The 21,807-nt window shown below is 44.6% G+C and overlaps 1 protein-coding gene across 32 annotated transcripts in view; it reads right to left on the reverse strand.

The window, feature by feature from the left end:
* The window catches only part of SP110 (SP110 nuclear body protein), a 50,599-nt gene that overhangs the window by 17,444 nt on the left and 11,348 nt on the right, over positions 1-21,807 (reverse strand). For 30 of the 32 annotated variants that reach the window (XR_014080875.1, XR_014080874.1, XM_081585541.1 and 27 more), the window contains 8 exons: positions 20,720-20,797; positions 18,257-18,385; positions 15,531-15,680; positions 13,622-13,708; positions 10,758-10,823; positions 8,704-8,922; positions 1,284-1,382; positions 682-824 (listed from right to left, as the gene is read on the reverse strand). Coding sequence is in view for 30 of the 32 variants with exons in the window: in XM_081585541.1 (XP_081441667.1) it covers positions 682-824; positions 1,284-1,382; positions 8,704-8,922; positions 10,758-10,823; positions 13,622-13,708; positions 15,531-15,680; positions 18,257-18,385; positions 20,720-20,797 (971 nt within the window). In the remaining 2 variants the exon portion in view is untranslated. The remainder of the gene's footprint in view (positions 1-681; positions 825-1,283; positions 1,383-8,703; positions 8,923-10,757; positions 10,824-13,621; positions 13,709-15,530; positions 15,681-18,256; positions 18,386-20,719; positions 20,798-21,807) is intronic. The other 2 variants (XM_081585558.1, XM_081585560.1) reach the window with 1 other exon arrangement.

The raw sequence follows: 21,807 nt of genomic DNA on the forward strand, positions 1-21,807 counted from the left end.
ACCCAAGAGAGCAGGAAGAATAACTAGCTCCCTCCTCCCACTGACTCTTCTTCTGGACATTATTTATTCTCTGTCACTCAAACCCAAGACCTGTTCTTCTTTCTCTGTGCTATCCTACCCACTCCTTTTCCCTCCCATTTCTTCTCTAGATAACATCCTTATGATTTCATTTCAGTGATCACATTCTGAGTGTTATGGAGCGGTTTTGTGTTGGGGTTTGGGATCACAGAGACTAGTACCCTTGTTTGTTGTTCATGGGATGGAACAGTGTGCTGAGGAAGTGGAGAGGAGGGACCGGCCATGGGCAGGATGGTCTGGAAATTCTTCACCAAGGGGCTCACATGGAGTGTGGTCTTGAGGAGGCATTTATAGGGTGGTGGGCACAGGGAAGCTTTCAGAGGGATCTCTGTCTTCATGTAGCTTCCTTCCAGCGCATCCTCTCCCATACCAGCAGGGTAAGTTTCTTAAATCCCTCCATCTTGTATTTAAAGTTTCCCCTCATCAGCACCAGTCTGGGTTCCTAACTTCCTCACCCACAGTGTTTTTCTATGATCGGTTAGCTCTTTCTCAGTCATGCTGTGGAATCCTGACGGGAATTTCCTCACACTTCTGTTATTGTAATTCCGCTCATCCTTCAGGGAATTAAACTCATCACCTATGTGTCTCCTGTTATGACAATACCTGCAGCAGCTTTTCTAGGCTCTTTCCTCCACAAAACACACTCCGCTTCCAGTTCTTCAAATGTTTCCGCTTTCCTTCAATTTCAAATTCTCTTGGTGTCAACCAAACTCCCTTCTCATTCTGAATACATTTCTCTGAGGATCCTGGAAGGTAAAGACAGTCCTTCCTACATCCACTTCCATCCTCGGTGAAGTCACCCTAAACCTCCATCCCCCTAGTCATGGTGCTCTACCGTCCTGGGTTCAGAGACTCCCTGTGATGGTGGGAGAAGGAGCAGGGAAACCTGATTCCTCCTCTCTTATTGAAGGAAGCCCTGAAACTCATCTGAGTGGTGAGGGATTGGGACAGGATTTGCCTTTCACGTGACAAGGACATGTGTCACAGTCCATGGATGACTTCCATGTGGAGGGCAGTGACCTGGTCACCAGATATAAAATGACACTGAAAAGGTGGAAAATCCCTTCATCACAAGCCCAGCTTTTTCTAAAGCAGCCTCACTTGCAGGGTCCACGCCCTGAACAGTGACACACATGGATAGTCTCTTCCTTTCTAGTGATTCCTTCATCTTGGGGTTCCAAAGGGCAGGAGGTCAAGGAACTCACCTTGCTTCATTTTCTCCTTATATAAAGTCCCCTTTGCTTCCCCACAGGTCACAGGGAGTTCAGGAGAGTGAAAATCAACAGTTTCATCTTTGGGTTTTTCTGAAAGTAGAAAAGAACAGATTGGAGTTCCCTGGTGGTTCAGGGGATAAGAATCCATCTGCCAATGCAGGGGACGTGATTTTGATCCCGGTCAGGAAACATGTCACATGTCTCGGGCAACTAAAGCAAGTGTGTCACGAGTACTGAAGCCCGTGCCCCAGTGTGCCTAGAGCCTGTGCTCCGCAACAGAGTAGACCCCCCACCAACCACAACTAGAGAAAGCCCATTTGCAGCCATGAAGACCCAACCCAAGCAAAAATCAAATAAATTATTAAAAAAGAAAAGAACAGATTAGTGTTGTTTAGTCTTCATTCTGTCTCCCCCTTGAATTTTCCATGAATTCTAATAATAATAGCAGTGACCATAATAACATAAGGAACACTGGGGAGAATTCTCTGGTTAATTCACAGGAAGTCTTCCACTTTGAGTGGCAGACTACGTGGGTGTACCGAGGGGTCCTTAAACAAAACCACCCCTGCCAACACTACATCACATAAAATACTTTAATAAACATATTGTGCTTCAATTGTGTGAATGTGTTTAAAATTACAGATAATCCACAATCACCCAATACCCTTTATTCCATAAGCATCCTGCTTGTCCCTCTGTGCTGATGGGAGTTGCCAGCCCAGACTATTCCTTTGCATCCATGTAGTTGGAGAACATTTCTCTATGATTTTTTTTTTTTTTTTTTGCCTGATTCAAACAAAGATGGGGGTGAGTGAAGCAGTTAGCTCTGGGAGGAGAATGTTAAGTCTTGTCCCTTTTCATTTGATTGCTTTCTTGTTTCTTCCTCTAAGAGGAAAAGAAAACCCCCAAGAGTTCTAGACTAGTCTGCACATTGCCTATGGAGAGGTTAGGCAACTCAAAGCCTTAGTAGGGATCTGGGGTTCTGATTCAGGAGAAGGAATTGTAAAAGTAAAAGGGGTAACATAAACATCGGGCTTCCCAGGGGCGCTGGTGATAAAGAACCTGCCTGCAAATGCAAGAGACCTAAGAGACTCAGGTTCGATCCCTGGGTTAGGAAGATCCCCTGGAGGAGAACAAAGCAACCCACTCCAGTATTCTTGCCTGGAGAACCCCATGGATAGGGGAGCCTCTCGGGCTACAGTCCATTGGGTTGCCAAGAGTTGGACATGACTGAAGCACCTTAGCACGAACACAACATAAACATCAGCAATTCCTGCTTCCCCCATCCCCCGCCAACCTCACTGTGGTCAAGTTCATTAAAGACAGACACAGGAGCTGTTTCCTGGGGTGGGGGGGTGCAGAGAGAAAGGGCTCCCTAGAGCTGATGTGCATTCATACTGCATGTTGTTGCACCTGCAATGAGGCAAGGAAAATATGTAGCCCAACTCTCACCCTGGTCTCAAACACTTATAGAAAGATCTAAAGGAAAACATATGAAAAAGCAAGTACATCACTGGGGAGGAAAAAACGAAACAGAGCAGCATCAGCGGCAAAGAAGCCATGAGTTGGTTCAGAAAGATATGAACTAGGTAGAGTCAGATGAGAAATGAGAAGTGAGGCGAAAGTTGCCTTCTATAGAACCCAGAGGAAGCTCAGCCTCGGGGAGCAGGAGTTGTAGCAAGGTAGGTAAGAATAAGGGGTGGGAAGACCTTGGTGGGAAGAACAGCTGGCCAGTGCTCTTGCACAGAGTAGCTGGCTCCACCACTGGTTCCCAGAATCCGCCCGGTAAATATGACCCAGTGACCGAGAGCATGGCATTGGGAGCCAGACTGGGTGGGCTTGTAATCCTGGCTCTGCAGTTCACTAACAAGGTTACAACAGCGTGTGCTGATGACATCAAAGCTGAGTGGGGCATTTGCACTACAGGTTCCTAACTTGCTGACAAGGCGGAGTCACAGGTAACTTTGAATCACGGTGAAAATCCCGAGGGGGATTCGGATAGCAATAGGGACCTTCCATAGTTGTCTGTGTCACCAAACGATCAAGTACAGGTCCAGTGGACACAGACATCCCAGACATGCCGGCAGGCCGATGTGGCTGCAGTGTGTGGTTTTGGGAACTCTGGGCAGCCAGCCCAGAGTGCAGAGTGGTGGGCATGGGCAGCTCCCCCTCCTTTGCCTGGTTAGGAGGGACCTTGCGTCCCTAATGCTTCCAAAGCCCCCCACCCCTCAGGGAGGGAGAAAGTTTTCTGATCTGCTTCCCATGATCTTTCATTTGGCTCTATCCCACCTCTCATCTCAGGAAACAGACGTTTAAGAATGGAAGCCTGGAGGGGTGGAGGGCGGTTTGAGCGCAGCTCTCCCACATCTATTTGGTCACTGCTAGTAAATGTGAGCAAAGATGAGGAACCTGCTAGGAAAAGTAAGCAATTAAAGAGCAAAGGGAGGGACTTCCCTGGTGGTCCACTGGTTAAGACTTCGTGATTCCAGTGTAAGTGGTACGAGTTCGATCCCTGGTCGGGGACCTAAGATCCTGCATGCTGAGCAGCATGGCCAGAAAATGAACAAATAAAAATCAACCCAAGATCAACCAAACAACAAACAACGGCAACAACACCTCCAAAAAAAAAAGGGGGGGGGGAGTTCATAGAGATGAAAAGCCTGGTGGAGAAAATGAAAAGAAAAGCCTAACGGAGACAAAGAAGAGCGGAATGGAAAAACCCCCATTGGTGATGGGGGAGACCACCTCCAGGGATTCTTACAGAAGCTAGGGAAGAGGCGCAAGGTGAACACTGTGCCTGGGGACTTCCCTGGTGGGCCAGTGGTAGAGAATCCACCTGCCAATGCAGGGGACACAGGTTCAACCCTTGGTCCAGGAAGCTTCCACACGCCACAGAGCAACTACGCCGGTTTGTTGCAACCACTGAGCCCTCCAGAACCCCCGAGCAGCGACTACTGAGCCCGTGAGCTGCAACTACTGAAGTCTATGCGCCCTAGAGACTGTGCTCCACCGCAAGAGAAGCCAACACAATGAGAAGCCCACGAACCACAACTAGAAAGTAGCCTGCTCGCAGCAATGAAGACCAAGTGTGGTCAAAAATAATAATGATAAATAAACATTAAAACAAAAAACCCTATCACGGCCTGGAGAAAAGTCTGGAGCTCTATGATCTGTAGAGGAAGGGCCCATGTGGCGATGGAGTGGCTGGAGAAACACTGGTTAGGGGACTAATAAAAGCAGCACACATATGTTTTCTTGTTTATTTGCACAACAACCTTAAGAAAGGGAAGACAGTGGCCATGGTCCTCGTTTTATAGTGAGCGACTTTGGCACAGATTTGGAGAGAGAATTCCTGGTGATCACCAGAGATGAGGTGAGGCTGGCATTGGAATCCAGACATGCCAACCCCTATGTGTGTGCTCTTTCCATGCCATAAGGAACACTGCAGCAAGATTCCACATCGTTTAACAGCAGAGTGTGTGTGTGGGTACTCAGTCATTCAGCCGTTTCCGACTCTTTGTGATCCCAAGACAAGGTGTTAAATCAGAAGTCAAAGCCGGGTGGGCGGACATGCTAAGGAGGTGGGAGAAGCTGATGCCGACGGACAGCTGTCAGTGTTTGCCTAGACTCTTGCCTCCTACTTGTGTTTCCTACAAAGACCTGGAGGGAGAGTATTTATTTTTCAGTGTAAAACAAAGGACTTGAGATTAAAACACCTAGATTTGTTTTAGCTCGTGCAAGTGCTTTATGTTCTAATTCAATCTGCAAAATGGACTGGAAAATACCTATTTGAGGATTAAACGGCAAAAAGTAGAACAAATCGGTTGCCCATTGTAAAGTGATGTACACACTTACATATCGTTGGCAGGGCTTCTGCGTATGGTTGTGTGGAATACACACTGAGCAAGGAGTCCCCCTTTAAGGTGGGGGGTTTGTAGCTCCTAGTGACATCAGAGCTATAGTCCATTTGTACACTTCCTGCCTCTTTCCAGCAGGGGGCAGTAAATGGCCTGGTTACAAGAATCAGCTCTGCCAGATGTTAGTCAACTGTGTCAAGGAAGGGGCTCTCTTTTCTAGTTTATATGGGTCAATGCTGCTGCTGCTGCTGCTCCTAAGTCACTTCAGTCGTGTCCGACTCTGTGTGACCCCAGAGATGGCAGCCCACCAGGCTCCCTCGTCCATGAGATTCTCTAGGCAAGAACACTGGAGTGAGTTGCCATTTCCTTTTCCAATGCATGAAAGTGAAAAGTGAAAGTGAAGTTGCTCAGTCGTGTCCGACTCTTAGCGACCCCCTGGACTGCAGCCCACCAGGCCTCTCCGTCCATGGGGTATTCCAGGCAAGAGTACTGGAGTGGGGTGCCATTGCCTTCTCCGATACGGGTCAATGGAGGCCCTGATATAGGTATTCATACTTGATGAGGAAGAACGGATAATGTATTGATCTGGCAGCTATTTAAGCACAAACTGCAAGGCCCAGAGGAGAGCTGGAGCCACAAGCAAGGCTTTCTGACCTCATATGATTTTCCCCCAGTGAATAGGATGTACACAGACAGTTAATCACACTTGTGATAAAACAAACAAACTCACAGCCTTAGAGAAGAACTTATGGTTACCAGGCAGTAACTGTTGGGGGAGGGATAGGGAGTTTGGGATGGACATGTACACACTGCTGTATTTAAAATGGATAACCAACAAGTACCTCCCATATAGCACAGGGCTCTCTACTCAATATTATCTAACAACCTAAATGGGAAGAGAATTTGAAAAAGGATACATGTATATGTATAACTGAGTCAGTTTGCTGGACAGTAGAAATTAACAGAACATTGTAAATTAACTATATTTCAAAATTTTTTTTAAATAAAGAGATCTGAGGACTTCCCTGGTGGTCCAGTGGTTAAGACTCTGTGCTTCCACTTCAAGAGGTGTGGGGTCGATCCCTGGTGGGGGAAGTTATGCATGCCTCAAGGTATGGCTGATAAAAGAGAGAACCAAAAAAAAAAAAACTATCCAAAAAAAAAAATTACACTTGTGATAAGTGCCACCAAGAAAAAACACTGTAACCTGCTGGGTCAAAGAAGGAAGGAGGATGGAAGCGTTGGCTATGGGGACAGAGCATGTGATGGAGGAGGGGGCGCATGAGCTGGCCCTGAGCAGGACAGAGCAGGAAGCACCGGTGATGCTCAGAGAACCAGGCTGGGAGAGACCCTGGGGGCTGCGGCTAGGGGTTGGAATACGGGTGTGGATTACGTTCTATTTCTTGACCCGGTTGTTGGGTACACCTGGGCTTTTCCTTCATGTGAGTCCCTCAAGTTGTACACTATGCACCAGCGTTTTTCTGTAAGCACCGTATACCAATGCTCCTCAAGATGGCGACCTGCGATGAGCTTGACCAGAATAGAAGTCAATGCAGCGCTGTCTACTATAATACTATATATAAAATAGACAAATAAAGACCTACTGAACAGCACAGGGAATGCCACTCATTACTCTCTAATGGCCTAGATGGGAAAAGAACCTAAAATGGAGTGGACATATGTGTTATGTATACCTGATTCACTGAGCTATACAGCAGAAAGTAACACAACACTGTAAATCAACTACACTTCAATAAAAATTGAAAAAGCAATAAAAACAGTACGTGCTAAGTCACTTCAGTCACGTCCAGCTCTGTGCTAATGTATAGACTGTAGCCTGCCAAGTTCCTCTGTCCGTGGGATTTTCCAGGCAAGAATACTGGAGTGGGTTGCCATTTCCTCCTCCAGGGGATCTTCCCGACCCAAGCATTGAACCTATGTGTTATGTCTCCTGCATTGGCAGGCGGGTACTTTACCACCAGTGCCACCTGGGAAGCCCCAGATAAAACCAGGGATGTTAGTAAATGTAGGCTAGAGAATGCTGAAGTCATTTATGATCCTCCCAGAACTCAGTGGTTTATTATAGATGTCAGCAAACTACAGCCAGGAGCTAACTGGCCCAATGTCTGTTTCTGTAATCAATGTTTCATTGGAGCCAGGCCTACTTGTTTATGTTTTTGCCTCTGCCAGTTTCCTGCTACCAAGAAAGGGTTACAGGAGTAGCAGTAAACCGGTATGGCCAGCCGAGCCTAAATGACTCACTCTCTGGCCGTTTTTAGAAAAAGTTCTTCAAGCTTTGCCTTGCAGTGGCCCTCTCACTTCTGTCCACATTTCTTTGGCCAAGTCACATGGCTCTTCTTGAGTATACAAGGCAGGAGTATGTGACCTTCTGAGATGTTGGCCAGCAGTATTGTGACCTCCCACCTCATTCGTGTTTAACCCTGCGCAGCGCACAAAGAAGTTCTGAGCAGAACACTGGCAGACTATCACTCATGGCCTGTGTGTTCAACAAATGGAAAAGACTTGTTATTTCTGTGTGTGTGTGTGTTAGTCAGTCGTGTTCAACTCTTTGCAACCCCATGGACTGTAACCACCAGGCTCTTCTGTCCATTGAGTTCTCCAGGCAAGAAGACTGGAGTGGGTAGCCATTCCCTTCTCCAGGGGCTCTTCCCGACCCAGGGATTGAGCCTGGTTCTCCTGTGTTGCAGGAAGATTCTTTATCATCAGAGCCACCAGGGAAGCCCTAGTTATTTCTAGTGCTGGTGAAGACGTAGGGGACAGTGTGTCCACACCACATTTATGGGAGTCTAAACTGACAACAGTTTGATCATCGGGAATGGCATTATTTATTTTATTTTATTTTTAATTTAATTTTTAGCCACACAGCACCACGCCACTTATGGGATTTAAGTTGCTCGACCAGGGATTGAACCCAGGCCCTCAGTAGTGAGAGCACAGAATCCTAACCACCGGATGACCAGGGGTTTCTCAGTATGGGATAATTTTATTTTTTAAAATATTTATTTGTTCATTTGACTGAGTTGGGACTTAGTTGTGGCACACGGAGCTTTGTGGCACACAGGCTCGGCGGTTGTGGCACGCGAGCTTAGTTGCCCGACCAGGGATTGAACTCATGTCCTCTGCATGATTAGGTGGATTCTTAACCACTGGACCAGTAGGGAGGTCCCGAGATAATTTTAAATATGCAGATTCATGGATCAGTCTATTTCACCTCCAGAGACAAACCATGAAAAAGTAAGCCAGAGAACATGTCCACTTCGAGGCTCGGTGCCTCTCCCATCACTGGGTTGGCCCGAATCAGAGGAGCCCCCAGACTCCATGGAGCAGAGGTGACTCTGCTGATGGACATGAAAACAGCAGACCCCGAGAGAGGTGATGTGGGTCCACAGCACACAGCTGGGGTGACCTGCACCCTGAGAACGCGATTACTTCTCCCAACAACCACCCCCAGACCCCGAGACCGCTGCTCTGTCTTCATGCCGCCTCATCTATGCTTCACCCTCCTTCTACCAGTCACTTTATATCTGCGTCACCTGTGCAGGCTCCCTGAGAGACCCTCCCACGCTGAGCATTCAGGTGACCAGTGCCATCGCCAGCTTTATCCTTCTGTGCAGGCATTCGGGCACCTTCAGCCTGTGCCTTTTGGGCTCTTGTCATGACCTTTGAGTTTCCGGTTGAGTCCTCCTTCTTTTGAGTCACCTGATTCACCCCTTGGAGCTTCTCTTGGATTCTGAGCCCTGATGAGGCTGCTCCTGGACCAAACAGAGATTTGTGATGAGTTTTCACTGGGGTCCCAGTGGCCCTCCCATTAGCGACCTCCCTCTCACATTCCCAGTCCCCTCACTTTGAGTTCCCTTTGTACCCCTGCCTGCCTCTTGTCTTATTATTTCGCCATAACTACTCCTCTCTTTTTCTTGGATGTATCTTTCTTCTCCTCCCTAAACCCCTGTTTCTCTTTTCCCCCTTCAATTCCTCTTTCTGACTCTTCATTACACGTGTATCAGTGAGAATATAAGCTCTGTGAGGGCAGGGGTCTTGTCTGTTTTGCTTGTTGCTGAGTCCTCAGAACCTAGGACATGGGCTCAGAACACACCTCAGCTCAATGCATCTCTGTGGAATGAATCTGTAACAAGCAGCATAGTTTATTTTCTATTCAGATATGTATTTTTCATCCTTATACATTGTATAGTCCATGGAATTCTCCAGGCCAGAATACCAGAGTAAGTAGCTTTTCCCTTCTCCAGGGGATCTTCCCAACCCAGGGATCGAACCCAGGTCTCCCGCATTGCAGGCAGATTCTTTACCAGCTGAGCCACAAGGGAAGCCCCTTGTAATGGTCAGGGTTCCCTAATTATGAAGTCAATCAATTTTTGGGAAAGGGCAGAATCTAGCCCAGAATCTCAGTCGAGCCCACGTTGGAGATACTACACAAAATCTCAGAAACACAAAAGTGAAAGGGGATTTCTATTTCCAAAAATTATTTTTATACACCAACAAGAAAAGCTCAGAGGTCTGAATGTCAAGTGTTCCCAGAAGTTGTTGGTAGAGAGAACTCAGCATGTGACTAGGAGGCAGGGCTGAGGACTGGGAGAAAGAGACAAGGGGAGGAGAAGGATGAGGGAGGAGGCTCTGGTCCCTTCCCAGGTCAGACCCCAAGATTGAGGGGTGTTGGCAACAAGAAGAAAAATTGGGAAAATGTCAAAAGCAGTGAAATGCATTTCATGATTCCTGTTTGGGAGCTGAGAGATTTCCTCCTAGGGTGCCACATTCCCTCCTACGGGCTGGGAACCCAAGACAATCCCCACCAATCGGCACATCTTCAATTAAAGAAACAAGGAGAAAGGAGAGGGGCAGGGGAAGAGGGAGAAAGTGTAGAGGAAAAGGAGAAAAGGTGATGAGCATGAAAAGGAATAAAGCAGAGGGTCCAGAAAAACACAATTACAAACATGCAGTTTTGTGCCTAGTGGTGCAAATAACATGCTTTTTCATGCATGGAGTCAATGGCACGCTAAGCATCTCTGCGGGTGGTTTTGAACACTTCATGACCACAAATCTAAGTCCAGTTTGGGACTGGAAATATGAATCCTGCCTGCACATTCAGGTTTTTGCTTTGTCTGTTCTTCCTGGCTCTGAACTTGGACTGGACACTGCGTGTTAAAGTCACTTCAGTCATGTCCGACTCTGTGTTATCCTATAGACTGTAGCCCCCCAGGCTCCTCTGTCCATGGGGATTCTCCAGGCAAGAATATTGGAGTGGGTTGTCATGCCCTCCTCCAGGGGATCTTCCCAACCCAGAGATCGAGCCCATGTCCCTTGTGTCTCCAGCAATGGCAGGTGGGTTCTTTATCACTAGTGTCACCTGGGAAGTCCCATATCTCAAAATTGTCTGATGCTTCCTGTCCACCTCCACCTCATTCCTTCCCAGTGATAAGATAAAAGAAGCCTGTTGGAACCAACATGGTTCTCCCTTTGTGAGGTATAGACCTTGATGAGATGGTCTAGGCGTTGGGGTAGAGCTGGCCATGTGGCTGGAGAGAAGAACCCTAATGAATACCAAAGAAATGACAACTTCATCCTTCTTGCTTACCTTTTGAGAGACATTTTTTCTGTCTTTTTTTTGGACTTGACCTGTTATGTATTTTTCTCTTCCTTTCTGAAACAGAAAAGAAAATAATCTTTTAGGGCTATCCATAGTGATCTACAAGTTTGAAATTTTTAAGTAAAATTTTTTCTATCTTCCCATCACTTTGGGGAGGAAAGAGAACCATGAGCCAATGTGAAGAAAGTACTTAGAAGTGAAAAAGGATTGAATAAAGAATAACAGAGATGTGGCAAATTATTAACATTAAAATATGCCATTTTTTCTAATAACTAGTTTTTTCAAGACTAGAAGAAAATATATAGAGAGATTGTCATAAGCCATAGATATAAATGATTTTCTTAGCCAAACTCAAGGCCAAAAATCATAAAGGTAAAAGATAAACAGATTTAACCATTTAAAAAACTTAAATGCCCATACTTCAAAAAGTATACATATGATATTAAAATAAAACAGGGAAATTCCAATATATATAACATTAGAGGATGAATGTCCTTAATTGATAAAACAAAAAATGAATAGTATACTAGGAAAATGGACAAAAAGTATAAATTGAAAGTACATAAATTAAATTAAAGCATAAATTAAATAAAGCATAAATTAAAAGAGTAAATACAAATGAAATTTTTTTTTTGGAAAAGCATCTTTAGACTCCCCAAAAGTCCAAAAAATGCATTGCTTGGTTTGAATTATACCCAAACTTGTAAAAACTTCTATCATGTCTGGGTTGATGAGGATGTAGTTAATGAACGCTTGTGTTGTTAAAGGGAACAACAGCAAAACAATATTTTCTGGAGAATAGTTTGGTAACAAATATGAAATTTAAGATATACAGACTCTAACCAAGTAATTCACACTTAGAAATTAACTCGGAGGAAATTACTGGACAATTGTGTAAAGATACCAACACATGCAATATGATTTCTATTTTTATATAAAAATGGGAAGTAGCCTAACTTACCACCAATAGGTTATTATTGAAATAAATTGTTAATCATGCAGTAATGAGCTGTATATCCCCTCCCCTCCAAAAAAGGAAAACAGATGATGGATAACATTGACACAATGAGAAAAATGTTTAGAAGTGTTTATAGTATAGACTATGCAGAATAAGCATGTGTGTGTATATATATACATATATATGATGTATATACATATAAATGTAATATATATATGTAAAGAATATATACATATATATGTACATGAATGCAGACGTTTTTGTAAGGTACAAAAATAAGGTGGCAGAAGCAGATTAAATAGATATTTCATTTCCTGATTAATAACTTTACATACTGTTGGCAGATTTTATGAGGAAATTTATATGGGGCTGGACAGGATGGGCAACTCTTCAGTACAGGCTGAACCAGATCTTGGTGGTTTAACCTGCACAGTATATTTCTCTGTCAGGCATAGTTCTCTGCAGCACAGGGGTCTCCAGGACAGCTGTCTGCTATGGATGGTGCTGAGATCGACGCTGCTAGGCAATGAAATGGTAGCACAATTACTGAATTTAACCTGCAGACAGAGTCCTACAGTGGTGGAGGTATGCCTCTCCTTGACCTTGCCTCTTTCCTTTCTTGTGGGCTGGAGCCCAGTGAAGGGGATGCCACGTGCTAAGGATGATGGAGTGACAGCCAGAATGAGCCATGTATGGTGCCAGCCCCGACCACCTACTTCTGTATAGGAGAGAGAAATAAGCCTTTTTATCTCACCCACTATTTGGAGGGGGAGGGTAAGTGGTGATTTTCTGTCACACACAGCAAGCTAGTCTTAATGGCCACAGCGTACTGCTTTTATAGTACTTTTTTTTTTTTAATGTTGCAAAAAGTTAAATTACTGCTGTAAAAAGCACACATCTTTTTCTGGCTTGGATGTCCTAAGGACATAACAATCAATAAAAATAATATCAAATCTACCCTACCAGAGACTAAATAAGTTCTCTACACTTATGCTTTTCCCCAGGTTTTCCCAAAGACAGTTTACTGTCATCATCCATGGAATCTTGAAAGTAATAAGAAAGAAACTTTTGAATAAGCAATCTTTGTATTCATTTCCATCAATATTGAGTTGGTAAAGCTTTAACAGTATTATTTCTATCCCTTTTATTATAATGGAGAATGGTGGCTCCTCAAGAGGGCTCTAGGGACCAAGATTCTCTAGTCCTGGGCACGCACACAACAAAGTCAGGGGCTCATGCTCACGCATAGTATTATATTTGTTTTTATGGCTAGCTGTTCACTTCCCAGAAAGGTCATGTGAGAAATATGGTGATTGGGCTCTTAGGGAAAAACTGGATGGCTTGGCAGTGTAGTAAAGTACCATGAATATACTCAGAGCATGAATTCTTAGTGGCAGGGAAAGAAAGTGAAAGAGTTGCTCAGTCACGTGCAACTCTTTGTGACCCCATGGACTGTAGTCCGTCAGGCTCTTCTGTCCATGGAATTGGCCAGGCAAGAATACTGGAGTGGGTAGCCATTCTCTTCTCCAGGGGATCTTGCCTAGCCAGGGATCAAAACTGGGTTTCCGTCATTGCAGGTAGATTCTTTACTGTCTGAGCAACCAGGGGAGCCTTAACAGTGATGGGTTGCCCCCTAATTGGTTCTTGGGGTGAAAAAAGTTAACTCTTTTCATGTATAAAGCATAAATAAATATATCCAGTACAGAAATGGATACATAATATACCTGTGTTATTAAAATACCCTGGGAGGTAGGGTTCATTATTAGAAAAAAATATCTAGATGGGCTCTCTGGAGCAGCGATAATGAACAAACGGCTGAGAAACACTGACTCAGAGTAAAACAGCTCTAAGTTTGGGTTCCTGATTATGCCCTGTGAGACTTGCAATCCCTCACCTTTGCCGTGGGTGATTCTTGGTAGTGTGCTAGGTGGCTTCTGGGGTCTCTTCCCTTCATCCATTTCTGAAGTATTATCACTGATCTCTGAAAAAAAAAAAACGACAACAGCATTCATGTCACTTTCCTCTCTGGGAAGTCAATGGGGAATCTCCCACAGAACCAGGAAGGACCTTGAACACTCTGGAGTTGAAGGCTGGAGGTTCCAGTCTTTCTTGAGCCTCCAAGACACCCTCCTGAGACTAATTCTACCACTGATCTGTCTGCCAGTCAGGGGAGGGCCATAGCAAAGCTGGTCAGTAATGGTTCCACTACTAACAGAATGTCCTTTGGGGAGCAGTCATTTGAGCCTCTGGACCAGAGATTTGAAGTGGGGTTGTGAACCCCTTGGAGAGTCCTGGAAAGTCTTTCAAGAGATCTTCCAGGTCAAAATTGTTTTCATAATAAGATGTTCTTTGCCTTTTTTTGCTATGTTGGCTTTTGCAAAGATAAGGCAGGTAAAAATGCTGGTACTTCAGTACAAATAAAGTCCCCAAATCTTAGAATTATCTATTGCATTCTCTACCACCACTTACTCAACATGAAAAAAACAAAACAAAACAAAACAGCAGTTTCATTTAAGAATGTTCTTGATGAAACAGTTAAAATTATTAACTGTATTAAATTTATACTCTTGAGAACACACCTTTTTAATAGTCTATGTGAGGACTTCCCTGGGGGTCCAGTGGTTTAGACTCTGCCTTGCAGTGCAGGGGACACAGGTTCGATCCCTGATCAGGAAACTAAGATCCCACATGTTGTGGAGCAGCTAAGCCTGTGTTCCACAATAGAGAGTCTGTGCACCGCAACGAAAGATCCTGCGTGACGTAACTAAGACCCAACGCAGCCAAAAGGAAAAAAGTCTATGTGAAGCACATAGACTTGGGGAGCACATATAAAGTAGTTTGTTGCATCTTGAAGTATTATGGTTGTCTCAAGAACAATACTCAGGTGATTGAGTTGTAAGCTCACTGTAAAATCCAGCAAACCAATACTTTCCAGTTGTATACGATATTATAAAATCTGGCGTGAGTAGAAGATTCATTTGAAACACAAGATAGTGTGAAACATCTTACTACAACAGAGTATGAAAAGCTCATTGATGTGGTTTCAGACTCTGGTTACAGCAAACATTTAAGGAACTATTACTTGTTGAGTTTTGGTATCAAAGGTGAATTACCACAGATATCTCAAAAGACTGTTAAAAGTACTCCACCCTTTTGGCCACAGATTTGTGTGGGGCTGGATTTTCTTCCTACGATTCAACCAAAGGTAAAGGGGATTAAGAGGTACAAATATATAGTTATAAAATAAATAAGCCAACGGGATATAACATATGGTATAAAAAATAAAGTCAACAGTATTGTAATAACTTTGAATGGGGATAGGTTGTTACTAGATTTATAGCGGTGATCATTTCATGCGTATGCAAATGAAACCCCTATGTAGCATACCTGAAACTAACATAATATTGTACACCAAACATATTTCAATTAAAGAAAAATTTACAAGAAGCTTTAAAAACAGAAAGCAATTGTTAACAGGATATAGACTGATGTTATTAAAAATGTTCTCTCACCTCTCACTATAATGCAGAAAAGATATGTACAAAAATATTGAAGAAGCACATTGAAAAGATAGTTAATAAAATTTTTTAAAAGAATCCAGCTTTGATTAAGGTAGACATTGAAGAGAGCTGCAAAAATGTAAAATGATACCACTCACCTAACTGATATTTTTATTTGACAAGTGTACTATTTTTCATAAAAGTATATCATTTATGGTAAATAAGTTATTGGTCTACTGTGGGTTGCAGGAGAGAGCCTTCCACACTGAGCATTCAGATGACAAAGCCCATCGCCAGCCTTACCCTCTGATTTGGGCATCTGGGCACATTCTGTTCTTTTCTTCTGTGCTCTTGTCACGACCTTTGTGTTCCTGGTTGAGTTGTCCTCTGTACGAGTCACCTGATCCAGCCGTTGGAGTGTCTTTTGGATTCCATGCTCAGGTAAGGCTGCGCCTGGCCAAACAGTGATTTGGGAATAGTTTTAATTGGGGTCCCAGTGGCCCTCCTCCTTCCCCGAATAGTGATTGCCCTCTCACACTCCCAGTCTCCCCGCTGTGAGACCTAGGTACCCCTGCTCTGTACCTCACTTTTCTCCTGCTACTTCTTTGTAATTATATACATAGCTATATATATTTTTTCTTGTATGTACCTTCCTTTTGCCTGAAAACTTACCATCTATTCTCACTCTCTGTGAAACCTGTTGAAATCAATCAGATTAATTTGGGGGAATCCCAGAGCACTGGGGCTGATTTCTTGTTTCCTGGCTTCAGACCCCTGCTGCCAGAAAGCGCCACATCCAAGTAAACATGGCCAGATGGTCTGTTTCAGCAGAGGCAGGGTCTCGTAAAGCACTTTTTCAGGTTCCTTAGGGCCTGTGTGTGATATAGGAGACAGGAGAGACCCAGGATGCCTCTAGTAGGGAAAGGGCAAAAAGGTGTCAAAGAATTGAGAGGCAGGGGCCCTGCAGTGGGGGGTGAGGCTGAGACCCAGAGGATGAAGAGAAGTTGGAGAGGGGGTGTTAGCATTGGGGCTCTCTTCTCCCTTTATTTTGCCAATGGATTTTGTATTTATATCTTTGGACTAGATTTTTTTTTACTGAGTGCCAAATTGACTTCTCTGGTGGCTCAGACGGTAAAGAATCCATCCACCTGCAAGGCAGGAGACCAGAGTTTGATCCCTGGGTCAGGAAGATCTCCTGGAGAAGGGAATGGCAACCCACTCTCTCTTGCCTGGAGAATCCCGTGGACAGAGGAGCCTGGCAAGTTACAGTCCACGGGGTTGCAAAGAGTCAGATATGACGGAGTGACTTGCACTTTCAAACTGGTGTATTGTGGGGAAATTGTCTCCTTGATTTCTCAGTGCTTCTGTGAAAAGCTCTAGCCTCCTGAGACACAAAAGTATATATGATATAAAAATAGGGGATGTTTTCTTTCACTCCCCTAGAATTATTTTGCTTTTCATATACCATAGAAATTAAATCTCTAGCTAGTTAATTACTGCCTAATCCAAAGAGGTGATAAAACTTCTCATCCTGGTCATGATCAAATGGTTGTGGCCAGAGCTAGGCTCCTAGGTTAAGTCCCACAGTACCAGCGACAATGGAGCACTCTATCCCTAGGTGTCAAAAGGGATGAAGCCCAGAACTTGGAGAATCTTTAGTAAAAGTTGGAGACACCTGGGGTTTCTCTGGCTCTCAGAAAGAGGTATTTACATTCTCCCCAATTAGGATGTAGACTCAGGATCTTTTCAACCTTATCTCAAAGCAGTAAAAGAATTTTGCTTTTCTCTTTTCAGGAGCAGAAGAGGATGACTGTCCTTGTCCTGTATACAAACAGAAAATCCATCCTTCTTTCTCCTGTGTCTATAGGATGTAATCTGCATTCACATGGAAGATTCCATCAGCTCTCTCCTCATGCCTGTGGGTCTGAGTATGAGAAATGCTACAATGTCAAACTGGTTCTTTATCAATAAAGAATTCTTCTCCCTGACCAACGTGCTTTGTGGTTTTACAATAGTCATATATCTAAAGAACATCACTCTGCTGCTGCTGCTAAGTCGCTTCAGTTGTGTCCGACTCTGTGCGACCCCATAGACGGCAGCCCACCAGGCTCCGCCATCCCTGGGATTCTCCAGGCAAGAATACTGGAGTGGGTTGCCATTTCCTTCTCCAGTGCATGAAAGGGAAAAGTGAAAGTGAAGTCGCTCAGTCGTGTCCGACTCTTAGTGACCCCATGGACTGTAGCCTACCAGGCTCCTCCATCCATGGGATTTTCCAGGCAAGAGTACTGGAGTGGGGTGCCATTGCCTTCTCCGACATCACTCTGCAGGAGGGGGTAATCTCAGAGCCTCACGGTTCTTGACAAACCACACATGTGCATAGACAGCTAGCACCAATCTTAAAATGAACAAGTCAAAAATTGAATTCTAAAAATTTCCCCCAATATACTTGCATCCTTTCTCAGCAACAGCATCACCTACCATTCACCCAGCCATCTAAGCCAGAAACTGAAGAAGAAGCCTTGATTTCTCTCTCTCATCCTCAGCTCCCAATTTATCAAATCTCATCAACTCTACCTCCAAACTGATCTTGAATAGACCTTCTCTCCATCCACTGCCAGATCTGAATCCAGGCTGCTTTCAGCTCCCATGGCATCTGCCCCTTAAAGGGGTGTCTCCATTCTTTTCTATTTCTAATTCATTCTTTACATAACACCATAATTTTTTGTTGGTGAAAATTGAATCACGTCATGTACACACTGCTATATTGAAATGGTTAACCAACAAGGTCCTACTGTATAGCCCAGGGAGCTGCCCTCAATGCTTTGTGGCAGCCTGAATGGAAGAGGAGTTTGGGGGAGAATGGATGCTGAGTTCCTTTGCCATCCACCCAAAACTATCACAACATTGTTAATTGACTATATATTCCAATATAAAGTAAAAAGTTAAAAAAATTGGATCATGTCACTTCACAGACTAGGTCTCTTCAGTGGCTCCCCATCGCACTTAGAATAAAGTCCCATCTCCCACACCTTGGCCGACAAGGATGAGCTGTCTCTGGCCTCCAGCCCCTTCTCGTGTTCTCGTCTTACTTCCTCGGTGGCTTTTTTTCTGCTGTCTCTTCTTTGAGGAGGCCCAGATACATCTTTTTCTTTTCTTTCCTGGAAAGATACAGATCATCTTTTATAGCTACAAACATTGACCTACCAATCTCATGAGTCAACAATGATTAGCTTCAAATCACAGTGGCCAGGAGGTCATTGGTGATCTTTGGTGATGCTGAAATTCTAAAGCAGCAGAGGAAAGAAAGAGATGTAAAGAAATGGAGACAGTGAGTTTGGGAAACTCATTTCTAGAAGTTTTGTTGTGAGACAGAAAGGAGAGCGGTGGAGGTGGCTGAAGTGAGAGGAGGATCAAGAGAAAATTCCTTTCATGAGCTGTGATAGGATTGGGCATTGGTTGAATGAATATCCTTGTGAGAAAGTGAAAGTCGCTCAGTCGTGTCTTACTCTTATGACCCCATGGACTGTAGCCCGCTAGGCTCCTCTGTCCATGGAATTCTCCAGGCAAGAATACTGGAGTGGGTTGCTGTGCCCTTCTCCAGGGGATCTTCCTAACCCAGGGAACCTGAGTCTCCTACATTGCAGGCAGATTTTTGACCATCTGAGCCACCAGGGGGAGATGCTGAATTCTCAAGAAAGAGGAGGGACCATGGAGATGGTCAGGAGAGGTGGAAGGGTTGCTTTGGAGAGAAAGAAGGAACTGGAAAGGAACGGGCAGATGCAGCGTTTATGGGGTGGGAGCAGGAAGAGAGGGAATTCCCATCTGATGCTTTTGTATGAAACAGGAGGAAAGGTCATCTGCTGTGCAAAAGGGAGGCAGTGAGGTATAAGAGGTTTGAAAATAAGAAACTGTTTTGTTTTAGGTTTGAGAGGATCTTGAGAGGATCACAGGAGGTGGAGTGGTCACGCAGTGTGGGGGGTCATTTACGCTGGAGTCATGAAGACACAGTGAGAACACGCTGCCCAGCCACGTGCCTCTCTCCAGCAGTGTCTGATTTCAGGTATAGTGTGCTGGAAGCAGATAATTGTCTCCTCCAAGTTCTGCCAGGAAAAGACAAGAAGCAAAGCAGGTAAAGATAGCAGTAGGTTACTGAAACAATGGCTCTTGCACTCTAAACTGGTAAAAAGGGTTATGAAGAAAGGCAGATAGGGTTTCCCTGGTGGCTCAGCAGTAAAGAATCTGCCTGCCAGTGCAGGAGACACGGGTTCCATCCCTGGTCAGGGAGGATCACATGTGCCTTGAAGAGACTCAGCTTGTGCACCACAACTACTGAGCCTGTGCTCTAGAGCTGGGGAGTGGCAACTACCGAAGGCCTCAAGCCCTAGAGTCCATGTTCCTCAACAAGAGAAACCACTGCAATGAGAAGCTCATGCACTGCAATGAAGAGTAGACCCTGCTCGCCACAACTATGGAAAAGCTGGAGCACGGCATGGAAAACCCAGCACAGATAAAAATAAATGCACAAATAAATAAATAAAAGAAAGGCAGAAGATTGAATGGAGAAGGGAAAGGTGCATGGACTGGTCACCCAAATGATATTGAAAGAAAGCTGCAGAGGAAGAAATTGTAAGGAAGAAATCAGGGAGGGATACTTTTGAATTCACTTTTATAGACGGGGGTGAGAAGGAGCTATCAGAAGTTGAACAATAAGCTATGGAAGGAGCAAACTTCAAGCACTGAGTGTCAAAACAAGGAAATCTCAAATTATTGGGAAGATGAGCCAGATTTACATGATGAAAAGGCCCATGGATCATCTTTAGGCTCAGGAGGCCAAGAATGGGTTGAGGGGGAAAGTCACTGGAAACAAGGAGTTGAAGGATTTGCGAGGTCAGAGTCTTGGATGGGTCTGTTACTCACATGGACCTTGCAGGTGTCCAGGAGGGCTGCAGGACTGGAAGTGACAGCGAGACTCTAAGTCAGCCTTGAGGTCCTCCAGGGAGTGGTGGGGAAGTCAACGTATGACAGTGATGAAAAGGGAGTGAGCCCTTCACTTGATGGCTAAGCCTCAAAGGAGAGGATGGGGAGCAAGGGGCTGGGTGGGGCAGTGGGTAGCCAGGGGTAGCATTCAACCTACCTTCCTACATGAGGAGAGGGTAGCAGAGAATATGCAGTCTTGTCTTAAGAGGAAGCAGTGTCCTCTTGGGGAGCCAACTTTCCATTAAAGAGGGAGATGTAACTAATTCTATAAGAAGTTGTGTACGTAGGAGACCTTGATGATTTCAGAACAAACGATTCCAATGGGTGTGTATTTTAATGGCCCCAAAAGCCTTCTCATTTCCCTATAATTTTCATGAAGGCCTTAGAGGAAGATGCAGTGAACGGGAAACAAACTATTTTGGGCATGATGCCTACAGTCACCTAGTGGGTGCTTATGACAAGATGCAGCCCCAAACCCACCCTCCTGAGATCTGCAGGAGAAAGGCAATCCTTACCTTTCTTGCTGGGAAGTGTCCTGGATGCCTCCTGGAGCTCCTTTGGGTCACTTGGTTCAGGGACATCATCTCTTCTCACTGACAAAAAAATACAATTCATTTTAGAACTCAGAGCAGGCTGATGAGAAAGTGCCGAGGGATTTTGGTGGGAGAAGCAGAGAGTGGAGAGCACCCCTAGCACAGGTCTGGGGATTCACCAGTTTCCCTGGCTTGGCCTGGGTTTGATCAACTTGTGGTTACTGCTCCCTGTGTGATTATCACAGTGAACCCGGAACAACTGTCCCACAGAGGAGGACTCAGTCTGAGTTCTTTGGAGAGATTCCCCTTTCCCGATGGAAGAAGAAGAACAAAGACTTTCAGCAGCCAGTGTGCGTGGTAATCTTGAATTCTGAGGGCCACAAAGAGGGTAAATGCCTTTGCCATATGAAAGGTACATGCTATTGCTCAGATACCTGTGATGGGATATTTTTAAACTGCTGTATCTGTGATTATTCATCTTGAGAAATAGTGAAGAAAACTTAGTGCCTTATATACTTTCATCTATCTGCTGTCGAAGAAAGCAGGAGTCAGCTTGTGCTTGCCAACATTTGTTAACCGCAAGAATACCCAAAGTTCTGCTAGTTTTTGCTGCCGTAAGAAAGACAGAAGAACCTGAAGCCATATCAAATAAGGGCCCATCTCACAAATGGCAGTCACCTTCTTGCTTACACAGTACTATGAGATCTGTGTCAAGTTCCAGCCTACAGAGGAACAGCTAACTGAGGCAGCTAGCCAGCAGTCCTCAGACTTTAAAAATGTTTTGTTGCATTTCAAATCATTTAAATATCTTAAAAATCCAAATGATGTAAAAAATGATATAGTTTGAAAATGACAGTTCCCACAGTCAAGGTAGGGGCTGGAAAGGAGGACCATCCACAACTACTTTTGCTTTGCATTTTGATGCAGCAGTTTGGAGTTTTGCCTACTCAATTGGCCTCTGGGAGTTGGTGAGACAAACAGTCCTTCCCCACTGGGATTCACACATCACCTGGCAGAGGAATGTTCTCAGTTTGCAGACTCCTTAGTCGTGTTTGGAGTCCAGGTCCTGA

This window comes from Giraffa tippelskirchi, chromosome 3 (assembly GCF_054371585.1).
Source record: "Giraffa tippelskirchi isolate mGirTip1 chromosome 3, T2T-mGirTip1v1.2.pri, whole genome shotgun sequence".
Taxonomy (NCBI): Eukaryota; Metazoa; Chordata; class Mammalia; order Artiodactyla; family Giraffidae; genus Giraffa; species Giraffa tippelskirchi.